Raw genomic sequence first — 19,640 nt, 5'->3', positions numbered from 1 at the left:
AGCTATATCTTTGTTGTGAAGAAAATAATAATAATACCTTAAAAGGAGGAGAAATTCTTATATGTCACTACTTATTAATTGGGTGGACCCAATGATATTCCCATGAAAGGAACAATAAATCAAATTTGAAGGAAAGGCAAGTTTACAAGAAATCAAAGTTGGAAAATATCCATTAGTAGGAAAAAAAACAAAATGAAACCACTAAGGACACTATAGAGTATTTGAATGTTTGTCAGATATGTATTGATGACTTGTAAAGTGATGAGAATGATAGAGATTAGGAGAGAGCAATTAATAGGGATCATTCGTCATATATGCTTATGTGTGCATAAAGGATATTTATTTCTCAATGTTAAGATTTAGCATGTAATGATCTCCATCATTTATTGATTTGTCCCTTCCTTTTCTTCTCTCTAATGTAATGACTTTTATGCTTCATGCTTTCTTACTAGTCCTCGAGTTTAGCTCCTCAGAAAATGGTAAAAAATAGCAATTTTAAGTAGATCCATAAAGTTATGTTTGAACTACATGTAAAAGTGTAAACTCCATCTGTAATTTCGGCATTTACAAAAACTTTACAAGAGTGGAATTCTTGGCTTGGACAAGGCAGCAAGTAGATAAATACATGTTTTTAACTTTGTATTTTGGTCGTTGCATTGAACCTTGATCAGTCAAATTCAAGGACCATAACTATTCAACATGCAACTTGAGTACTCACAATTTGTAAGGTCCTTCTTGCTTGTATTTAAGTCTCATGCATACACACTTTGGTTATGTCTAGCTTTATGATGCTAGCCCACATGGCTGATGTAGATTGGCCTACATGATTTGGCCGAGTGATGATGGTTAAGTTGTCCCTTGAGAGTCCCAATGGAAACATTACCAATTCACAAAACACAAAAAAATGAAGAAATCATTTTCACAAGGATGAAGTTTTCACACAACAGTGCATATATAAACATTTCACATGTGCAAATAATGACCAATTTAATAAATATACCAAATTTAACACAAAGCACTCATATATGCATTCATTCGCACTTTCATGTTGATCACTAGAGACAACAACCCTCCATGACATTAAAGAGGTGCTCTAACTCTACCACACATAAGCATGCATGTGCAGATGCCTTAGATATTCATTGATGCAAAAAAATGGAATTGAAAGAAACATAAGAATTTAATCATGAAACAATAGATGGTCCTTAATGTGGAGGCCTATGTCATTTGCATGCGAAACTAATTCCTACAATGGAGGCCCAACATTTGATGGAGAGGTATTTCCATTTGTTGGAGTGCATTGAATACTCATTGTGCAACAAAAAAAGAGTTTTGTACGGAACCAATTGCTTCACTCCTCTTTAAGTGTGGATGGATTATATTCCTCTGGTAGTGTGTGAGATTCCTGTGTACAACTTGGCATCACTCCAAACAAGACATCGTGTGTATCTACTCCTAAGCTTACTATCATCGAGTTAACCTCAATCACATGACTAGAACATTCGCTACATTGGTTCATGAAGGCGTACAATTAATTTGCACTTTCAAACAAGACATCATATATATTATATATGTCTTTAGAGTTGTTTAGTCTTAAAACTTGAATTGAGAACCATAAAATGCCAAACATGAGTATAATATTTATGATTCATTGCTTGTTATCGCTCGGGAACAATGTAATTTATCTTTCACGAGCCTCACATGAAAAGTAACAAAAGGAGATATTCATTAGTTACTGTAATGTCCATCACGTTATCCATGTATGCATTTTTCTTAGGTTAGGTGAATCTATTTGTAATGCCTGATTTGTTTATTTCGCTACTAATAACAAGTTAATGCAACTGTGTAAACTCTTGTACGCATTCAATTGCTTCATGCTTCTAAAATTGTAAAATCATGCCTTGTCAATTGTATTGTTTCATTATTGTTCAAGATAATGCATAGTGTATTATTGTTCTTCAAAGGAAAATATGCATGTGCACTAGAAAAACAAAATAGATATAAACAATAGAAGCTCTATTTCCAAATATTGTTAGTGCAATTTATTTTCAAAACCAAATGAAAATTGCATAGTACAAGTCTTGTCAAGTGCCAATAAAACTCTATGTAAACGATGACAAATGGATGGATGATGAATCACAATATGATTATAAATGCAATTGTATGTGGAAAATCAATCGTGATAATGCCATGTCGTCATATGCAATTAGTGTATGTGAACAATATTATAATAATCATGTGACGCCGCCCACAATCAAGAAGCAACATCAATGACACACTGAGCAATTAATGAGGACTAATCGATAAGAACATGCCATGAACCTCAACAATAGTACTAATCTAAAATTACAAACCTTGATGTGATACAATATACTTAGTACATTTAGCATTTGAGTGCTAGAAACCAAACACTCTTTGCAAATACTTAAATTTGTAGCTTTCTTTCCATAGTTTGTTTGGTAAGCAACCAATCTCCAATATTTGTTTAATGCATTATATTTAAAATTTGTTGTTTTGAGAAAACAAATAATATGCAAATAAAAACAAAATAAAATACAATCATCTTTTTTAAGGCTAACAAAAGAGCTTCTAAGATTGGGTGACTAATAATTTGGGATCTCTACATTTGAATCATCTAGTTGGCTGAGATTGTGTTATTCTCTCTTGAAATTCAGCATGGACATGTCACCTGAATAAGATGTTCACCAAGGAAAAAGGGGTATATCCAAAATGACAAAAGTGCCCTTGCCATAACAAACAATAGACTTAAAAAAATTATTGCACCATGTATTTTGTATTCATAATCAACATTATGATTACGATTGACTACATTTGGTGGGGAGGCGGCAACATTTGGTTTATATGAACATAAGGTCAGGGATATTTAAATATCAATTTAAAAAAAAAATGAATCGATGGGTCATCCAAATCAAGGCTTGAGAATATGATAAATAGACAATTTCTTAGTTAAAAAAACAAGCATCTTGCATTACTTTAAAAAAATGTGATGGATCATAGCCCAAGAAACATGTTAATTAGTTGCCCCAAGCAATGGAAGCCTAAAGGTAGATCTCTATAAAGGTTAACTACTTACACACTATGGCTTTCATTGTTAGAGAGAGAGAGAGAGAAAGAGAGAGAGCTTAAGTTATTCCATAAAGATACATATACATAAGTTATAACATGCATGTTATAACTTTTTACACATCCCTTCTTCCAAAGAGATTGATGTAAGACCATTTACGTAGGTGTACAATTCTCTACATTGAAATTTTCTAAAAGCAACTAAACACAGATCAATGGACTGTATTCTAGATAGTCAAAAAATGAGGCTTTGTTGAGTGTGGATTTCTAAAGTAAAAATAATTGTATTTACGTTGTGCGACGGTGGTACACATGATGAAGGGGGATGATAAAAAGGAGAGTGAATGTCTTCACACATTCAACCATGGGTGCAAGAGTGAATATTGTGTAGTTTTTGGCGTGCGATTATCGTAAGGTACTTCCACTAGTAATGAGTGTGCCTTTAATCTAAACACATAGATACATCCATTAGAATGCTTGACTTCAAAGGTCACTCATTTCAAAGATTTACACAAACAAAGGACTTCCAAAAGCACAATGCAATTTCTACAATAAAAGCAAAACAACTTTTGACACAAGATTCCCTCACCCTCACCTTCACCCTCTCGCTCTTCCGCTGTACATGAATGCTGTAAAAAAACACCCGTAAGAGAGATTCTACCGCAATCCTTTAGCGCAAACCAACTTTTTGACACATGACTCAAAGGAAGAGGAGGCTCGGCGAGTAGAGCATGGCTATTAAAGTCGTTACCCACTTGTATGCTCTCTCTCTCTCTCTCTCTCTCTCTCGATGATTGGGTAGACACCCTATTTGATTGTACACCAATTGTCTCATGGGCCAAAATTTGGCCTTAGAAGACGTTAGTTAATATATCTTTCTTTCTTCTCTCTCTCTCTCTCTCTCTCTCTCTCCCCATAGTGATAGGACCTTCCTGATCCATGATCTTAATGCTTATACATACCCATAACTTTTCTGTCTTTCTCGTTGAGAGACCGAGTTCTTGAGTCCATGGTTTGGGGGGTCAGTCCAAGTCATAATGCTCATCCGTATGTATGTATGTTATGTGTCTGTGTATGTATGTATGTATGTATGTATGTATGTGTGTATGTATGTGTCCGTGCTTTATCGATGACCTCACACATACATATGCAAAAAAGATAAAATATTATATATATATATATGTAAATATTAATGATTTCTTAATAATAATATTATTATGCATTCACGAGGAGAATATTTGCCACGCAAGCGTGACCTTTGCCTCGTCCTCCTGCCTTCTGCCTTCTGCCTTCTGCACTGTTCCGAACGATCGTTGCGCAGACCTCCACAAGACATCGCCTTGTACACAGAGAGAGAGAGAGAGAGAGAGAGAGAGAGAGAGAGAGAGAGACCTTGGACCTTTTCGAAGAAACGCCATCGCTTCATAAGGCACCTTTACGTTTACGCTCGTCTTCTTCTTCTTCTTCTTCTTCTGTTGTACAGGAAGTTCGAAGAAACACCATCGCTTTAAACTTTCCACCACTTCGTTATGCAAGACACAAGCTTCGCTGTTCACCGTTTCTGGATTGCTTAGGACCTTGGATTGTATACACAGTTTTAGGAACTGCATCGTATTTCGTTCGCCATGATTACGGATGATCCTCTCCTTGCTAGGTGGGGCCTACAAGACCTCCTAGAAGGCTACCCTAGTACAGGCGTTGGCAGAACCACTGTTCAGCTCAGCGATCATGCTCGAACCGAGTTTTTCCAGCCTGGAGAATCTTACACTGTGCGAGGTTTTAGCTCTCTTGAGAACGATGAGGCCATTGCGCAGACACTTCAAGATGAAGAAGGATCTGAGAGGTTTCACGACTGGGGGGAACATTCTTATACAGGTAGATCCTCCTGGAGGAAATTTTAAGGTTCCTGTGTTATACTATTTTCAACTTTCCTGTGGTATATATTGATGTACCGGAATACAAAAATCCAGAATTTTCTTGCTCATTGTCCCCTATATGGATGTGATTTGGTATTTTGAACTATGCTTGTGGCCTACATGCATGTGATCTAGTTACAGAAGGTGGAATTTCAAGATTTCCGTGCTTTATATGGCGTGGTTTAGTGCTAAAGACTGAAGGATAAGTTCAGAAATTTATCCCTCAGAAATTCAGAAATTTTAAAATATTCTTGTGGTCTACATGCATGTGATTTTGTTACAGAAGGTGGAATTTCAAGATTTCTGTGCTTGAGATGGGCGTGTTTGAGATCCTTGTGCTCTTCTGGATTGCTTCAGAAATTTGCGCTAAAAGGATAAATTCTCAAGTTTTAAGTGGTCTGCATAGGTTTACAGTAGTATAAAGGCAGAATTTTCAATATAGATGTACATTGGCACTAATGGTGTAATGAAAATTCTTGTGCCCGATGCAGAGTGCTTTAATATAGCTGGAGAGATTAGCAAAGTTCTTGTTATCTATATAGAGTGATTCAGTACTAAATGGCCAAATTAATGAGATTTTGCCGTTCCTTACATATATTTCAGATACATGGGGACCTGACTATGATGCAAGCTCAACGTATGACTACGATTCAGAGCAAGAAAGTGATAGTGGTGGAGTGCCAGAGATATCAGATGATTTTGCAGTTTTTGATGGAGAAGTTGGAAGGAGATTGAATAACCTGGATTCAATCCCTGTAAGTTGAATATTTTCTAGTACATAGGTGGAATGTTTTGAAACCCTATATTATTTATGAAGTGATTCTATATCTCATACATTTGTAGCATGTTCCGAGGATTAATGGAGAAATTCCAACGCTTGATGATGCATCTGCCGCACATCAGAGACTATTGAACAGGTATGAATTGAACCAATTGATAATACTACGAAAGTTAATTTGCATGTCGATTTTTAAATATGGAGATAAAAATGAAATGTGTAGCAATGTTGTTAGTTAAGGACAAAGAGACAACCCTCATCTCTTACATGATATAAGTTCAGGTATAAGCGAATTTGATGATGATGAGGAAAACATAACATTCATGGGGGGACCAAATTCACCCTAGATTCAGAGAAAGTTCAGTTTGTGGCACCTAGTAAATTAGTGTAGTAGGTGAGATCTGAATGTACCTTTGTGTATGGATTAGTAAAACATGTGTTACCATTAGTTTACAATTCCAAATGCACACGCAAATTCCTTTTGTAGCTACATGCAAGCACTATTCGAAGGCAACTATCGGGCTTTTAGATATTAATCATGCAATGCTTACATTTTTGATAATTGTACTTGTACTTGAGTCTTGATTATATCATGATATAAAAACCAACACTTCTTACTCTTTATAAATTAAGTGTTTTTTGGGATAAACTACCTTGAGTAATTTTCAATTGCTTAATAGACCAGTGCATAATAGACCAAATAGAGTTGGTGAGAGTTGGCATCTTTGCTTAGTTTCCATTAGTACTATCGAAATAATATGAAATTTCATTGCCCATATCCACACAACATGTAACTTTCTCATAAATTACGGAAATTGCAAGCTATATTCTTTGACATCTTGAGCTCTTCCATTTGCCTCTAAAAATGCTCATGAGGTGCCATATCAAAAGCTTTCTTCGAAGCAATAATATAAAGGGAAAAGTACTAGGATACACCTGGAAGTTTGTCTATTTACCAGAATGCCCTTGGAAGTTCCAAATTTACCAAATTACCCCTATGTCCAAAAAATTACACTTTATCAAGTAATTATACACTCAAATCTACAAGACCTATTTACCAACAATGGAAGAAATGGACCCGAACTAGTCCTATTTACCAATTATTTGAGTGTATAATTACTTTATAAAGTGTAATTTTTTGGACATATGGGTAGTTTGGTAAAATTGGAACTTCCAGGGGCATTTTGGTAAATAGACGAACTTCCAGGGGGTATCCTGGTACTTTTCCCTAATATAAACCCTTACCTCTCAAGCGATTTTCTTCCATTAAAACTTTATGGGTGACAAGGTGATCAATGGTGTTATGGTGTTTGCGAAAGCCAGCTTGTTCATAAGCTCTTTTATCATTTTTTCAAACCATGTACTTACTTTTGATTCCATTATATATCCAAATAGTTTTTCCATTGGCGAGCCAACCATGATGGTTCAGTAGTTGTTTACATTATTTAAGCCTCCACCTTTATGTAAAGGTTTGATCCAAATTGTAGTCCATTCATAGGGCATGCTAATGTTGCAATGCATGATCAAATGTATCACGTATCCATGCATGTGGTTCCTTGTTTGTCCATTTGAGCATTTTATACATTGAAGATCTCTTGCCTTTTGTTAGCTCATATATCTTCAATCGTAAAGACGGGAGACACATGTGAAAGAGAACTGTAACACAACATCTTTCCGACACTTGATAGCTCATATAAATTTTTGCAATGCATAACCAAGTCCAAAAGAGTTAAGCCACTATAACTCTCAACACGTTTTCCCTTTAGATTCCCTCAAAATATAATACATGTATGTGCTTTTTCTCGTGTTTGGATAAATTGCTAAGTAACTTCTTATATTATTCTCTTTCTTTGAATAAGTCTTTTGTTCTCATGCAAATGCTTTTGATAATTTTCCTTATCCTTGATGACATCCAAACTCGCAATGTACTTTTGAGCTTCATGGCATTCCTTATCAAAAATTGTTTTTTGAACTACATTTCTTGATGTGTTTCCAAGGTGTGTGCTTGGTCAAAAAGCATACCTTAGAAATGCAAAGAGAGAGAGAGAGAGAGAGAGGTATTCCGAGACCAAATTTGATCCATGAGACAATTGGCTACAGCTAAATGAAAAAAACATATATAAAAGGGTTCTAGTATTGTACAAAAGATGTTGTGGTGTAACATATTTTATAAAGGAAATGGCTATGTGCTAGGTCTAGTTTCACTTGTATCCAAGTCTCTTGAAAAGGAGTGGGAGGTCAAAGGGTTTCGATGTGCTTGTGGCCTGTGGTTCCAGTGTAAAAGGTATCTTGACCATAGCTTCTAGGCAATGTAACTCAAGTTTCCTTATATTCTTAATTGCTTCTGCACGAGTGACTTTTAGGCCTGGTATCCAAGGACTATTTGGTTGGTCTTTGGTTTTCTGCTTCAACGTGAGAGTGGTGGAGTGGTGCAGGTGTGTCCACGCCCATCGTCCCCTCTTGTCTATGCTAAATTTCATTGGTTACATGTTGGTGAATATTAGAAAGGTTACGGTTAACATGTAGGTTATTCTCTCTATGTTGTTTTAGCTCTAAGGTATGTTGTCTTTATATTTGGGGTATCTTATAGTTTGGAGAGGGTAGGAGATGGTCATAGTATGTCTTGGTATTTCCCCCTTATCTCGATGTAAGTTGGACACTTTTAGTCTACATGTCCTTTCCTATCTAGGGACTCTATTAGCACGACCATTCTCAATCTCAGGTTGGTGAGATGATACTTTTATGGTCTAGGTCAATAGTAGAGAAGGCTTGTCTAAAGCTGGCCTGTCCGGGTGCTCGAAGACTTAATGTCTCTAAATAATCGATGAGCTATGCTTCCATTACTGCACCATATAGTTTAAGGAGCATATGACCAATAATAATGGTTCTATATGTATTTGGGTCCATGGGGTCCCCTCCATTATGTGTCGGGGCCACTGTGTTCATGGTCCACTATGGTGGAAGGCTATTTGTGAGGGCATGGTTGAAGAGTAGAGTGAGAAAAGAAGCTAGGCACTCTTGAGTATATATGATGTGTTCAGCCCGCAATGTTGTGTGATTCGTGGAATTTTTATGCTGTAATTTCTTTATGACCTTAGTGATCCTAGAGGTCATGAAAAATCTCCCCATGGTAGGTTGAGGTGTAGAAGGCATAGGAATGGGCGGCTAGTTCAGGACATGGTAAAGTCTCTCTGTATATGTGTGCCAAGGGATCCTCAATGGGTGTTTGTGGTCTTGGTTCCATTAGTCTCTTCCAGGCAGTGGTGCAATCGTTACTCATGAGCATATGGTAGAGAGAGAGAGGTGAGTAAGAAATTAAATGAGAAGAGACAGTGAAAACAGAGTAAGATAAAGAAGATGAAGGTGAAGACAAAGAAGGGTGATAAGTGGTTGAGGAATTAGACGAAGTTGTTGGAAAGAAGAAGAAAATGACGATGATGGAGATGAAGAAGAAAAAAAGAAGGCTAACTGGTCTGTGCTACCTTCACCTCTTCCTTCCCTGCATTTCCTGCCTCTCTCCCTATTGTTTTACTGCAGCATTATGCTGTTTGCTCTCCTACAACATTTTCTTGAAAAACCTAGCTAAGGTTCTTGGAATCTCTTTCGCTTACCCCTGCTTCCTGTCCTTTCATATCTGCACTTAGTAAACTTTCACCTTAAAACTTGCATGTCGTCTGTCTCTCTCTCTCTGAAGTGGTGAGAGCTAGATATTGCTAATGAACGGGTCAAGGGTTTGAAACCTGCTAACTGATTGGGAGGGGAGTTGGTCTCCCCTGAAAGTATCTTCTATTCTCTTTTTCTCTCAATCACACATTTGCATGTTCTCTCCCACATCTCACATAACGCACGTAGACCATGGAATATATTCCAAACTTGGTGAGAAGAAACATGTAATCCAAGGGGCCATATGATGCACCCATGTTAACATCTGAGTGTAGGAAGTCTGGTTTGCTGCAATGGTGGTTGGGGGCAAACAATCCTTTCACAGCTTATTGTGAATGCTTCCTAATGGAGATCCTTGAAATTCTTTAAAAACGACTCATGCACTAATTATGTAGACACACAATGGCCAAGATATGGAATGTGAACACCGCAAACCCTAGCCTTCGACATGTTTTTATTAAGAGATACCTCCCTGTAATGTTCAGTAACTGGATTCAATATATTTGCTTAGTCCTATTAGATATTCATTAATATATTAATGATGAATTCATCAAACACTACTATCCATAATATCTAGGATCACATGGCGTCTCCTCATAACGAGACATTTCAACTTTCAGCTTTGAAGTATCACCACATGAAGATAGAGCTTTGACCATAGCTAACTGTCAGTTAGTTGCATTTATCCATTCTGCTATTAGTGATCCCTTAAAGAGTCCATATTTATTTGCATTTGATTGAAAATAAATGGCTGGCCCTTTCTTATAGTGATTTAAATTACTGATTTTAAAGCTGAAAGTAAAGAATAGCAACGTCTAATGCCCACTCATTCCTCAATAAATCCAGATTAAAGCTATATGAATTAACTGAGCTGAAGGTTGATGGTGATGGAAACTGCCAGGTAAATTCTAATTAATATTACAGCTTATGTCTTTTTCTCATAATTCTTCTTGTCATGTTATGAACTTTGTATTCTGTAAACCTTTTATAATGATATTCCAAGAAATGCCTGTTAAATCTCAATATCATGTCTCCAAAATATAAATTTCATCTTTTGTTTTAAGTAGCTATGATTGCTATTTCTGACTAATAATGAAAATATGATAGTCATGTATTCGATACTTAGTTTATGGATAAGGTATCCTATAGTTTTATGTATTATGTATTCACAAAGTTACATATTCTAAGAGTTAAAGAAAAACAACTTTTACTGATTTGTTATATTATTGTTAATATTTGATGGGAGAGATCAGTTCCGTGCATTCTCTGATCAGCTCTACCGGACTCCCATACATCATAAATCTGTCAGAAATGATATTGTAAATCAGGTTTCATATCTTCTTTCTCACGATTGATATTTAATGTGGTTCGAGTGCATAGATGAAACATGATGGAGGCATTGTGTTTTGTTGCAGCTTATATCCCATCCTGAGTTTTATGAAGGATATGTACCAATGAAATATAGCGATTATGTCCAGAGAATGTCTAGGTATGCTCAATTTTCTTCTTGCATTATTTCTTTCGATTTGGAGATTTGTATCTGAATGAATAGATAGATAGGGTCTTGTTATGTGGCCTTGTCCATAACATGCAGTTTGATTTTGCAAGGTCTGGAGAGTGGGGAGATCATGTTACATTGCAGGCAGCAGCTGATTATGTATGTATAATTACTTTGGTCTATGTTTGTTTGCTCACTATTAATTGTAGCAATGTGGTATTTTAAAGCCTTTTTTTGTTTTCGATATTTAGACATCTGCAATGGACCTGTAGGAAGGGGAGGAGAGTGAGGATCTGGATCTAATTTAATCAAATACTATACCGTTGGAATTATCATTAAGGCAGCAAAAGGCTTGTGTATTCCTTTCTTTCCCACCCAATGCCTCAAATCGAGGCCCATCGATTGTCTAGATGATTAACTATGACATATAATATGTCATATCTGGAGGCTTCTAGGACATACCTCGAATATTATAAATTAGTTGGTCACATCTGTAATAGGGTAGCTAACCCTTCATATATCCATTCCAATGTCATTTGGTCCCTCTCTAGACTTTATTAACACTTGTAGGCTAGTTAACTATATGTGCACATGAGTGGCCTCGGATATATACCTATATCTATCTATCTACATATATACACAAAAGAAAGAAAATTATATTAACGTCTTTTAAAAGGACAAAATGATCAAACAAATGATAAGCAATGAATATTAAGATAAAAGGAAGAAGGATTTTAATGGTGCTCAGCTACATTGACCTCCCTTAAGTGAAGGACAAGAGATGAGTGTAAAATAACTTTGGTGTGTACATATCACTGAATATTACTTTATCTTATACTCTGGAAGTTGAGATGAACGAATTTAGCAGAAGAGCAGTTCGTCTCTCTATTAGAGTCTCAATAGCATCTCAAGATGTTGTAATGATGGGGTAGCTAGTCCCCCTCTGTATAGCACAACGCCTAGTCTCCTACACCATCATGCATTCCCATGAGCCATAGGTCGTTATGGGTTCGTTCCAGGCCCTAGAAAGAAAGAAAGAAAGAAAGAAAGATATATTAACGTCTTTTAAGAGGCCAAAATGGCCTATAAGACCAAATAAGAGATTACATCGTAGAGAGAGAGAGAGAGAGAGAGAGAGAGAGAGAGATTATTTATTTGTGCTGGTACAGTATGGGGTGAGGATATGTCTTTTGACTTCATTCAAGGATACATGTTTTGTTCAAATATTGCCAAGGAAAACAAAGTCCAAACGAGGTTTGCATTTCAATTAGCGTTTTTATTGCATGAAGGTGGTTCTTTTGGGGTGTAACATGTCGACATTTTTTATTCAGTGATTTTTCTGAGCTTTTGGGCTGAAGTGCACTACAACTCTGTTTATCCAGATGGAGGTGAGGACTTCGAGTTGATTTTTTATGAAATATATTCATATTCAATTTTTATAATCTGCTGTGCAGATGGTCCACCATACGTTGGAACTAAGAAGAAAACTGGAGCATGGGACTACATAAAGAATAAGCTCAAAATTTGAGACAGAAGAAACATGGCAAATAATACTTCTGCTGTAATTGGTCTTTGGGAAGTGTCGTGACAAAATGCCATGTTATTTAATATTTAACAAGATAGACCTTCTGTCTTCAATTCTGATATTCCAGTGTAGCATATTACAATTTCCTCATTTCTTCGTCTTGGTTTTTTTAGAAGCTAAACATCAGGGAGAATTGAGAGCTTTGGAGAAATAGAACCAGAATCCTCTTAGGGTATATAGGGTCTAGGGCAATAAAAAATTGATTTATGATTTCGTAAAGCTATGCCAATTCTAGAGCTTTAAAAATGAACTTTCTGAAAATACTGCTGCCAGAGAACTAAAACTGATTCTCATATTTGTAATATAGGTAGAAAGAAGAAAATATCATGCAGAGAGAAATTCTCCTGTAGATCTTTGTTGATCATTATATGCTTTGGACAAAGCATGCGATGGCATTAGTGATTGCAGAAAGATGGTTGAACTGCAGAAAGCAGATGTGTAAATCGAGCTAAATAATAAAAAGAATGTAACATACCAAATTGTAAGCACATGAATTCAATGGTGGTCTTAGAATTCATACATATATTAAATATAAAATGGCTATATTTTATTCATAACAAATAATTTAAAATAGGCCTGGAAATGCACGTGAGAGTCTAGAGCCTTTAGGTTTATGAAATGCAAAATGGATTTAAACAGCAGCTCCTGATATGGGCCTAGTGCTGAAAATCATTCAGCTCAATTCAGGTTGTCTTTTAGTCTATGTATTTAGTAGATTGTGGTATGGCCTAAAAAATGGTACAAGTTTGATAAGAGGCGCGAGCATCATCTTCATTACATTGAGTAAGGAGGTTGTGCAAGATATTGCTTAATTGCCAACTTTCTAGGGGCATTTTAGAAATTGTAGGATGAAGGTAAGTACTAGATTAGATCTTTTAAAAGTAAGTACTAGATTAAAAGGAAATTAGATCTTTTACATACTAGACTATCAATCTCATACTTAATTATATGCAAGCTAATGGTTATAATGATAAGAACGTGGGTGATATGAAATATCACTATATTTATTCTATGCAAAATGATTAATTAGAGATAGCGATTATGTGGCTGTTGCTAGGGTCATTTAATCAAAAAATCTATTTTTAGTAGACCAACTAGTCTATATGGCTACAACATGTAACATCATTGGTTTCTTTAACTTGGAAAACAATAATACAAGTGTCCCATATCTTATATTGCTACACTCATAGCTTTATCAAAAGGGTGTTATACATGGTCTAGAAGCCCTTGAGATCTCTCACAAATTTTCCTAGTATCACACATGTTCAAAGGCAACAGAAATTTACTAAGGTAGAAATATGCATCATCATAGGCTGGCACATATCTTGAGACAAAAACAAATTGAGCTTGTATGGAGTACTAGACAACAACAAAAATATGCAGCATTGTCCATAAATATTAAATATTAAATAGTGAAAATTGTAAATCATCAGTGGAGAGATAAGATTAGAATATGTTTTTAGAGAGCATATAGCAAATTGTAGATCCTTTGTGATTCTAGACAAGGACACTCATATTCCCATACCAAATTACGATAGGTTACTTTAATACATGCATGGATTCAATTGTGTGCATCCCTAGTTCACACCCCTAGTTTATCACTTTCTTGTCATTTAATAAATCCCTATTGAGAAATTGATGAGGTCGATAGCTTGTCTTTTCTATAAATATCTTCATTTGCATTATTTGTTGGAGAGAAGATGTTTGAATGTTGACACCCACTTAGAGGAAGATATGGACATGTGGTTGGCAGTGGGCACATTGAGTGATCTCACATAACCACATATCACATCAATTAATCTCTTGTAACTACATACCACCAGATTTGAGTGATCCCATGAAAAACGAAGACATCTACAATTATAATAATAACATGAGATTTATTACTATGTATTATTCTAGAGAATATTTCGATAGATGTTACCAACATTAGTTTATGTCCATAAAAGAGCCCATTATTAAGTTTAGAGAACATATAAAATAATGGGGAATGTGTTACATATCCAAGAAAGAGAGTGGGATAGCTACTATGATAGTAATGTTCAATTAGACATGTGGTATTTAGGATGCCCAAAAGGGGAAGGCATGCTCTAGTGCTATTACCTTATTCTTTTCTAATTCCAAAAGCAGTACATCCTTATTTTTCTTCCTCTTTCTTTTTTAAAGCTCGTTGTCCACTTATTTCTTTCTTTTCTGTTGTTAATGTCAAAGTTACGATTTCCGAATATTCTTCTACTCGCGCTTTGAGCTATGTGCCTTTTCAAACATTACACTCATGCCTCATAGTCTTTCAAAGAGAGAATATTATGTCCAATACAAATTGAAGAGAAAATTTACGGTGCTACGTAAAAGCCTTAACAAAATAGGTACAAATTGGATAGACTTTAGAGAGCCTTGGATTAGGTAATTAATTCTTAGACTATGGCAAAGGCTAATCACCACAAAATGAACAACGACGTACAAATGATGAAGAGGATGGCGATTCATTACAAACAAGTGAACGAAAAAGCCGTAGTTGTACGATAATTTTGGCATGTTCATGAATGAATAAAAAACTCATCAACTAGGGATGCTTGAACAAACAAATGGTAAACAAAAGCTAGTTGCACACCCCCCTCTAGTAGTCATCATGACTTCAAGTTTTCCATACAAACTAGCCAAAGTAAGTCAAAGCTGACTCATTTGGAAGCTCATAAAATAGTGATGATACCTATAGGAATATCCCTCATAGATATGCAAGTGGGAACACACAATCAACCTATCCACTATTTTACACATTCAACAATTGTCCCAAAGTTGGCACTACACACCCCATGCTTGAATCGTGATGGTGAAAATTAGACATAGTATCCATGATGACTAATTGTGTGACTTGATGTAGGGGTTGACAATAGTTTGGTTCAAGCCTACATCGAGCCATTCAACCTTTTTCAAATGGTTCGGCTCGGTTCGGGCTTGAGCATTGTAATCCGGACTGAGTCGGTTGTCAAAGCTCAAGCCGAACCGAATTGGATAGGGCAAAACTAGTTTACAAACCGGTTAAGGCTAAACAATTTGTTCAAACCGATTCCTAAACCAAACTGATTAAGCTGAAACGGAACGATTGTTGATTTCTAACTCGATGGTTGAATCTCTGTTTATTTTCAACAAAAATCAACCTTGATGTAGAATGTTATTGCACACAAATATTAGGTGCATATCCTTCTACTTTTAGATTATCCTTCTTCCTGGTCCAAGTTTGAAAACTTCCAAACTGGTTTGGCTTGGACAAGGACAAACCAGTTAAGTTGAAACCGAACCGTTGTTGATTTCTAAGTCAATGGTTGAATATCTGTTTATTTTCAATAGGGCTCAACTTTAATGTGTAGAAGATTATTGTACATAAATATTGGGTGCATATCCTTCTACTTTTAGATTCTTCTTCTTGTTTGTTCAAGTTTGAAAACTTCTCAATTGGTTAAGGCTTATCCGGTTTGGTTTGGACAAGGCCAAACCGTTTAAGCTTAAACCGAACCGTTGCCGATTTCCAATTTGATTGTTGAATCTCTAGTTATTTTCAATAGGGCTCAACCTTAATGTAGAAGATTATCGCACACAAATATTAGGTGCATATCCTTCTACTTTAGGATTATGCTTCTTGCTACATCGCAAACCTAAGCAATTACGAGGTTGTGCATCGAGACTATTTCTTATGAAGTTGTTCATTGAAACTATGTTTTTTTATGAGGATGGTCGTATGTCGAGAAATCTAGCAAAAGCCTTAGGAAATGAAAATAAACCCGTCAACTTCATTATTGATGGTGTTGTTAATAGATTGATATAAACATTTGAAGCACTACCATTGTATTTAGGCCTATATTTTTTGGAAGAACTTGAAATCTAAGCGAACTTCCTTAAAGTGTGATCATTACAAGGCATATAAGAGTGCCTTGGTGAAGGCTAAAGTATAGGAGGTGGTTGTTGAGGAAACAACACAAATAAGTAATTTGGTCTTAGCTCAAACATAAGTAATAACAAGCACATGGAAACTACAATATAAGAAGCCTTGGTTGATTCAAAACGCATAAGTTTGTGTATACATAAGAAGCATTGGTAACCGTTTAAATACTCGTTGTGTGCATACTTCTTCTCGAGTATACATTGGAAGCATTGGTTGATAAAAGAACAATGTGTGCATGTTTCTCATTAATCACATCCTATAACTTTGAATGTGTGCTTGCACAATTGTGACCACGCAATAAGGTCTATACAGAACAACCTCTTGTTACATGAATCTAAATAACTCATAGATGTTATGAAGATGCATAAATGCAATTCACACCTTAGGTGTGTTTGCGGGTTTTCCATTAAGATGATATAATTTATTTATTTATCCCAAATGAAGCTACTTTCCCATTAATTAAGAAGGATTATTACAAAGAGACTATACAAGGAGGCTTATACATAAATCGGGGAATCACCCTCCAATCAAGTTCAAGAAAATGAGACTACGTACTAGCCTTTCGAATTGACTACTTAATGTAAGTAGATACCTATAGCTAAAAGCGGTGCCCTTCAGTGTCGGCCAGTACGAACTGACTCCTGGGGCCTATAGCGAAGGGAGGGTGGCAAGTGAGTAGGAAACAACCTGTGTGGGGGCTAGTAGTTCCACCTCGAGCCACTTCCTCCTTACGTCACCATGGGTGTGTCCCGCCATTTCCGCCAACAGCGCAACCGAGCAATGACCACGTCGTTGGAGTGGCTACAAATATCGTTGCCCTCGTAGGCAATTGATAAGCGCGAACCATATACCCATATGATCATTTCCTCTAGGGGGTGTACCAGATCTTGGAAGACCTTTAGGCAACGTGCTTTCCATACATACCATAGGGTGAAAACTGCAACTTCCAAATTTCTGGGAACCTAGGGGATGCGGACTACAAGACTCTCTCAAAACGGATCTTGACGATTTTGCCTCTCGTGCATACATAGCACCAACTATCTGCATTGAAGGCATCCGTCCACCTATCAACGGAGTGATCGATCCAAGCCGCAACGCTCCATGATGTTGGTCTTTCCACTTCACATGCCGTAAGGAGGCGAGTCACTCTATCCCATACTTTTTGAGCTTGAGGGCAATCCCACAGACATTGTCTCAGAGTCTCAATAGGTGAAGAGCAAAGTGGGCAACCTATAGGGCCGTCAAGTTTACCTAGCCATTCGCCAACGGGAACCACATTATGACCTATCTGCCACCAAAAGAGCTTGATCTTTTCAGGCATGTGGAGACACCAGAGACCCTTCCAAAAGGTAATGAGCACCTCGTCAAGGATGCCCAATGTTCGCCAACCATTGCGTCAGGGACCGTCTAGCTGCTCCATTAAGATGATATTGTTATGAAGACAACTAGACACAATCCACACCTTAGGAAACTTATGACTTCCTAATTAAGCCCAAACACATTGTTTTCTTGTCACCTAAAAATAGTCCATGCTATGAAAAAGTTTTACAAGGTTAATTTTATATTGGAAAATATGTTTCCTTTTATGAACAAAATGTAGGGTATGCATCCTCTCACTCTTAGAGAGACAATGCCACCAACCATACTTTCAAGAGCCACGGACTAAGGGATGGCTCTTCGACTTATTAATGACCCCTTCCCTCATGTATGCATAAGTAGTATGGGCTCCAGGTCTACCATCTTTCATGTGGACACAATTAGAAAGACCTTTGGTGATGATGTTATCACATCAACTCCGAACCAAATCGACAGTACCACATGACATTATTAGAGCAGAGTTTAGTCTGCCCCCAATGTTAGTCGAAGCACTTTTTCAAGTGGTAGTTTTTATTCATTGGATACATAGCCAACCACAAGATAGGATATCTCGTCCCTACATGCGTCTGGAGACACTAGCTCTTGGTATAGCACTGTGGTGAGTTGGTTACTTGCAAACGGCATAGACATTAATAACCTACCCCCCCGTAAGTACAATCATGGGGCTAATCAAACTCTAATATCTCATGAAGACCGTAATAAGGTGATATGCCAAGAAATATGGCAAATTTACACTCGATATAAATGGATCACCCCACGAGAGCCACTCCCATCTAAAATGTTGTACTATAAGGAACATTTCTTGCACTTCTCTTAGTTAGGTTTTATTACACGACCAAGATATCTAGATACATTCTTATCAAATGCACTAAGGGTGGCCATTGGACAACTTAGGATATCATCTCACCAACTTGAAATTGAGAATGGTCGGGCTAATAGAGTCCCTAGAGAGGAAAGTCTATGTAGATTGTGCCACATAGAGATAGAGGATGAGTATCACTTCACATGCAAGTCCCCAACTTATGCCGAGATACGAGTGGAATATGAAGACATATTAGGACCCTCTCCCACTCTCTCCAAACTATTAGATACCCCGGATGTAAAGAGACTATGTAGGTATATCTTAGAGCTAAAACAACATAGGGAGAATAAATTACAAAGTGTTAATCATAACCCTTTTACTATTCATCAACTTGTAACTAGTGTAATTTTTCAGGAACAAGGGGAGACAATGGATGTGGATACACTTACGCCGCTCAGCCTCTCTCTTGAGGAAGCCGAAATGCAAAGAACAACCAAACGCCCTCGGATGTTGGGCTTCAAAACAAGTCGACACGGAGTAGAGAAGATTAAGAAGATAAGGGAATGTGAGCTATGTCGACTAAAAGCTATGGTTGGGGTACCTTTTACACTGGGACCACGGACCACATCCACATCGAAACCCTTTGACCTGCCGCTTCTCTTCGAGAGATTTGGATGGAAATGAAATTAGGCCTAGTATAACATCATTTTCATTGTAGAACATGTTTTTTATATAGAACATGTTTGTTATTTTACTAGAACTATTTAGCTTAAAACTCTATTTTTATTTTTATTTTTTACTTTCGATGAATGGGTAAATATCTCCTTTTTTGTTGTAAACCATTTGTCTCATGGGCCAATTTTGGCCTTAGAAGACGTTAATATATCTTTCTCTCTCTCTCTCTCTCTCTCTCTCTATATATATATATATATATATATATATATATATATATATTCTTTATGGATCGAAAAGGTTATCCATTAAGTGATAACAACTA

At 36.6% G+C, this 19,640-nt stretch overlaps 1 protein-coding gene across 1 annotated transcript; it reads left to right on the top strand.

The window, feature by feature from the left end:
• The first annotated feature begins 4,514 nt into the window (after window positions 1–4,514).
• LOC147856323 (OVARIAN TUMOR DOMAIN-containing deubiquitinating enzyme 12-like) lies at window positions 4,515–13,003 on the top strand. The gene is made up of 10 exons (XM_087329376.1): window positions 4,515–4,959; window positions 5,604–5,755; window positions 5,844–5,917; window positions 10,288–10,342; window positions 10,695–10,769; window positions 10,857–10,930; window positions 11,050–11,098; window positions 12,109–12,193; window positions 12,271–12,327; window positions 12,394–13,003. The coding sequence occupies exons 1-10, from the start codon at window positions 4,710–4,712 to the stop codon at window positions 12,465–12,467; spliced, it is 945 nt and encodes a 314-aa protein (XP_087185502.1). The 5' UTR covers window positions 4,515–4,709; the 3' UTR covers window positions 12,468–13,003.
• The last annotated feature ends 6,637 nt before the right edge of the window (window positions 13,004–19,640 follow it).

Source organism: Azolla caroliniana, unplaced genomic scaffold (genome assembly GCF_043228905.1).
Source record: "Azolla caroliniana isolate FFs.n. ecotype wild unplaced genomic scaffold, voAzoCaro1.0.p SCAF_13, whole genome shotgun sequence".
NCBI lineage: Eukaryota > Viridiplantae > Streptophyta > Polypodiopsida > Salviniales > Salviniaceae > Azolla > Azolla caroliniana.
The sequence above is the reverse complement of the archived record's forward strand: the minus strand, read 5'-3'. Positions and strand labels throughout refer to the sequence as shown.

Bases quoted from the DNA above. Each gene is read 5' to 3' on its own strand.
- LOC147856323 (XM_087329376.1), top strand. From the start codon at position 4,710: ATGATTACGGATGATCCTCTCCTTGCTAGGTGGGGCCTACAAGACCTC. The intron at 10,343-10,694 runs GTAAATTCTAAT...GGGAGAGATCAG, and splicing joins ATGGTGATGGAAACTGCCAG to TTCCGTGCATTCTCTGATCA. The intron at 12,328-12,393 runs GTGAGGACTTCG...TCTGCTGTGCAG, and splicing joins CTCTGTTTATCCAGATGGAG to ATGGTCCACCATACGTTGGA.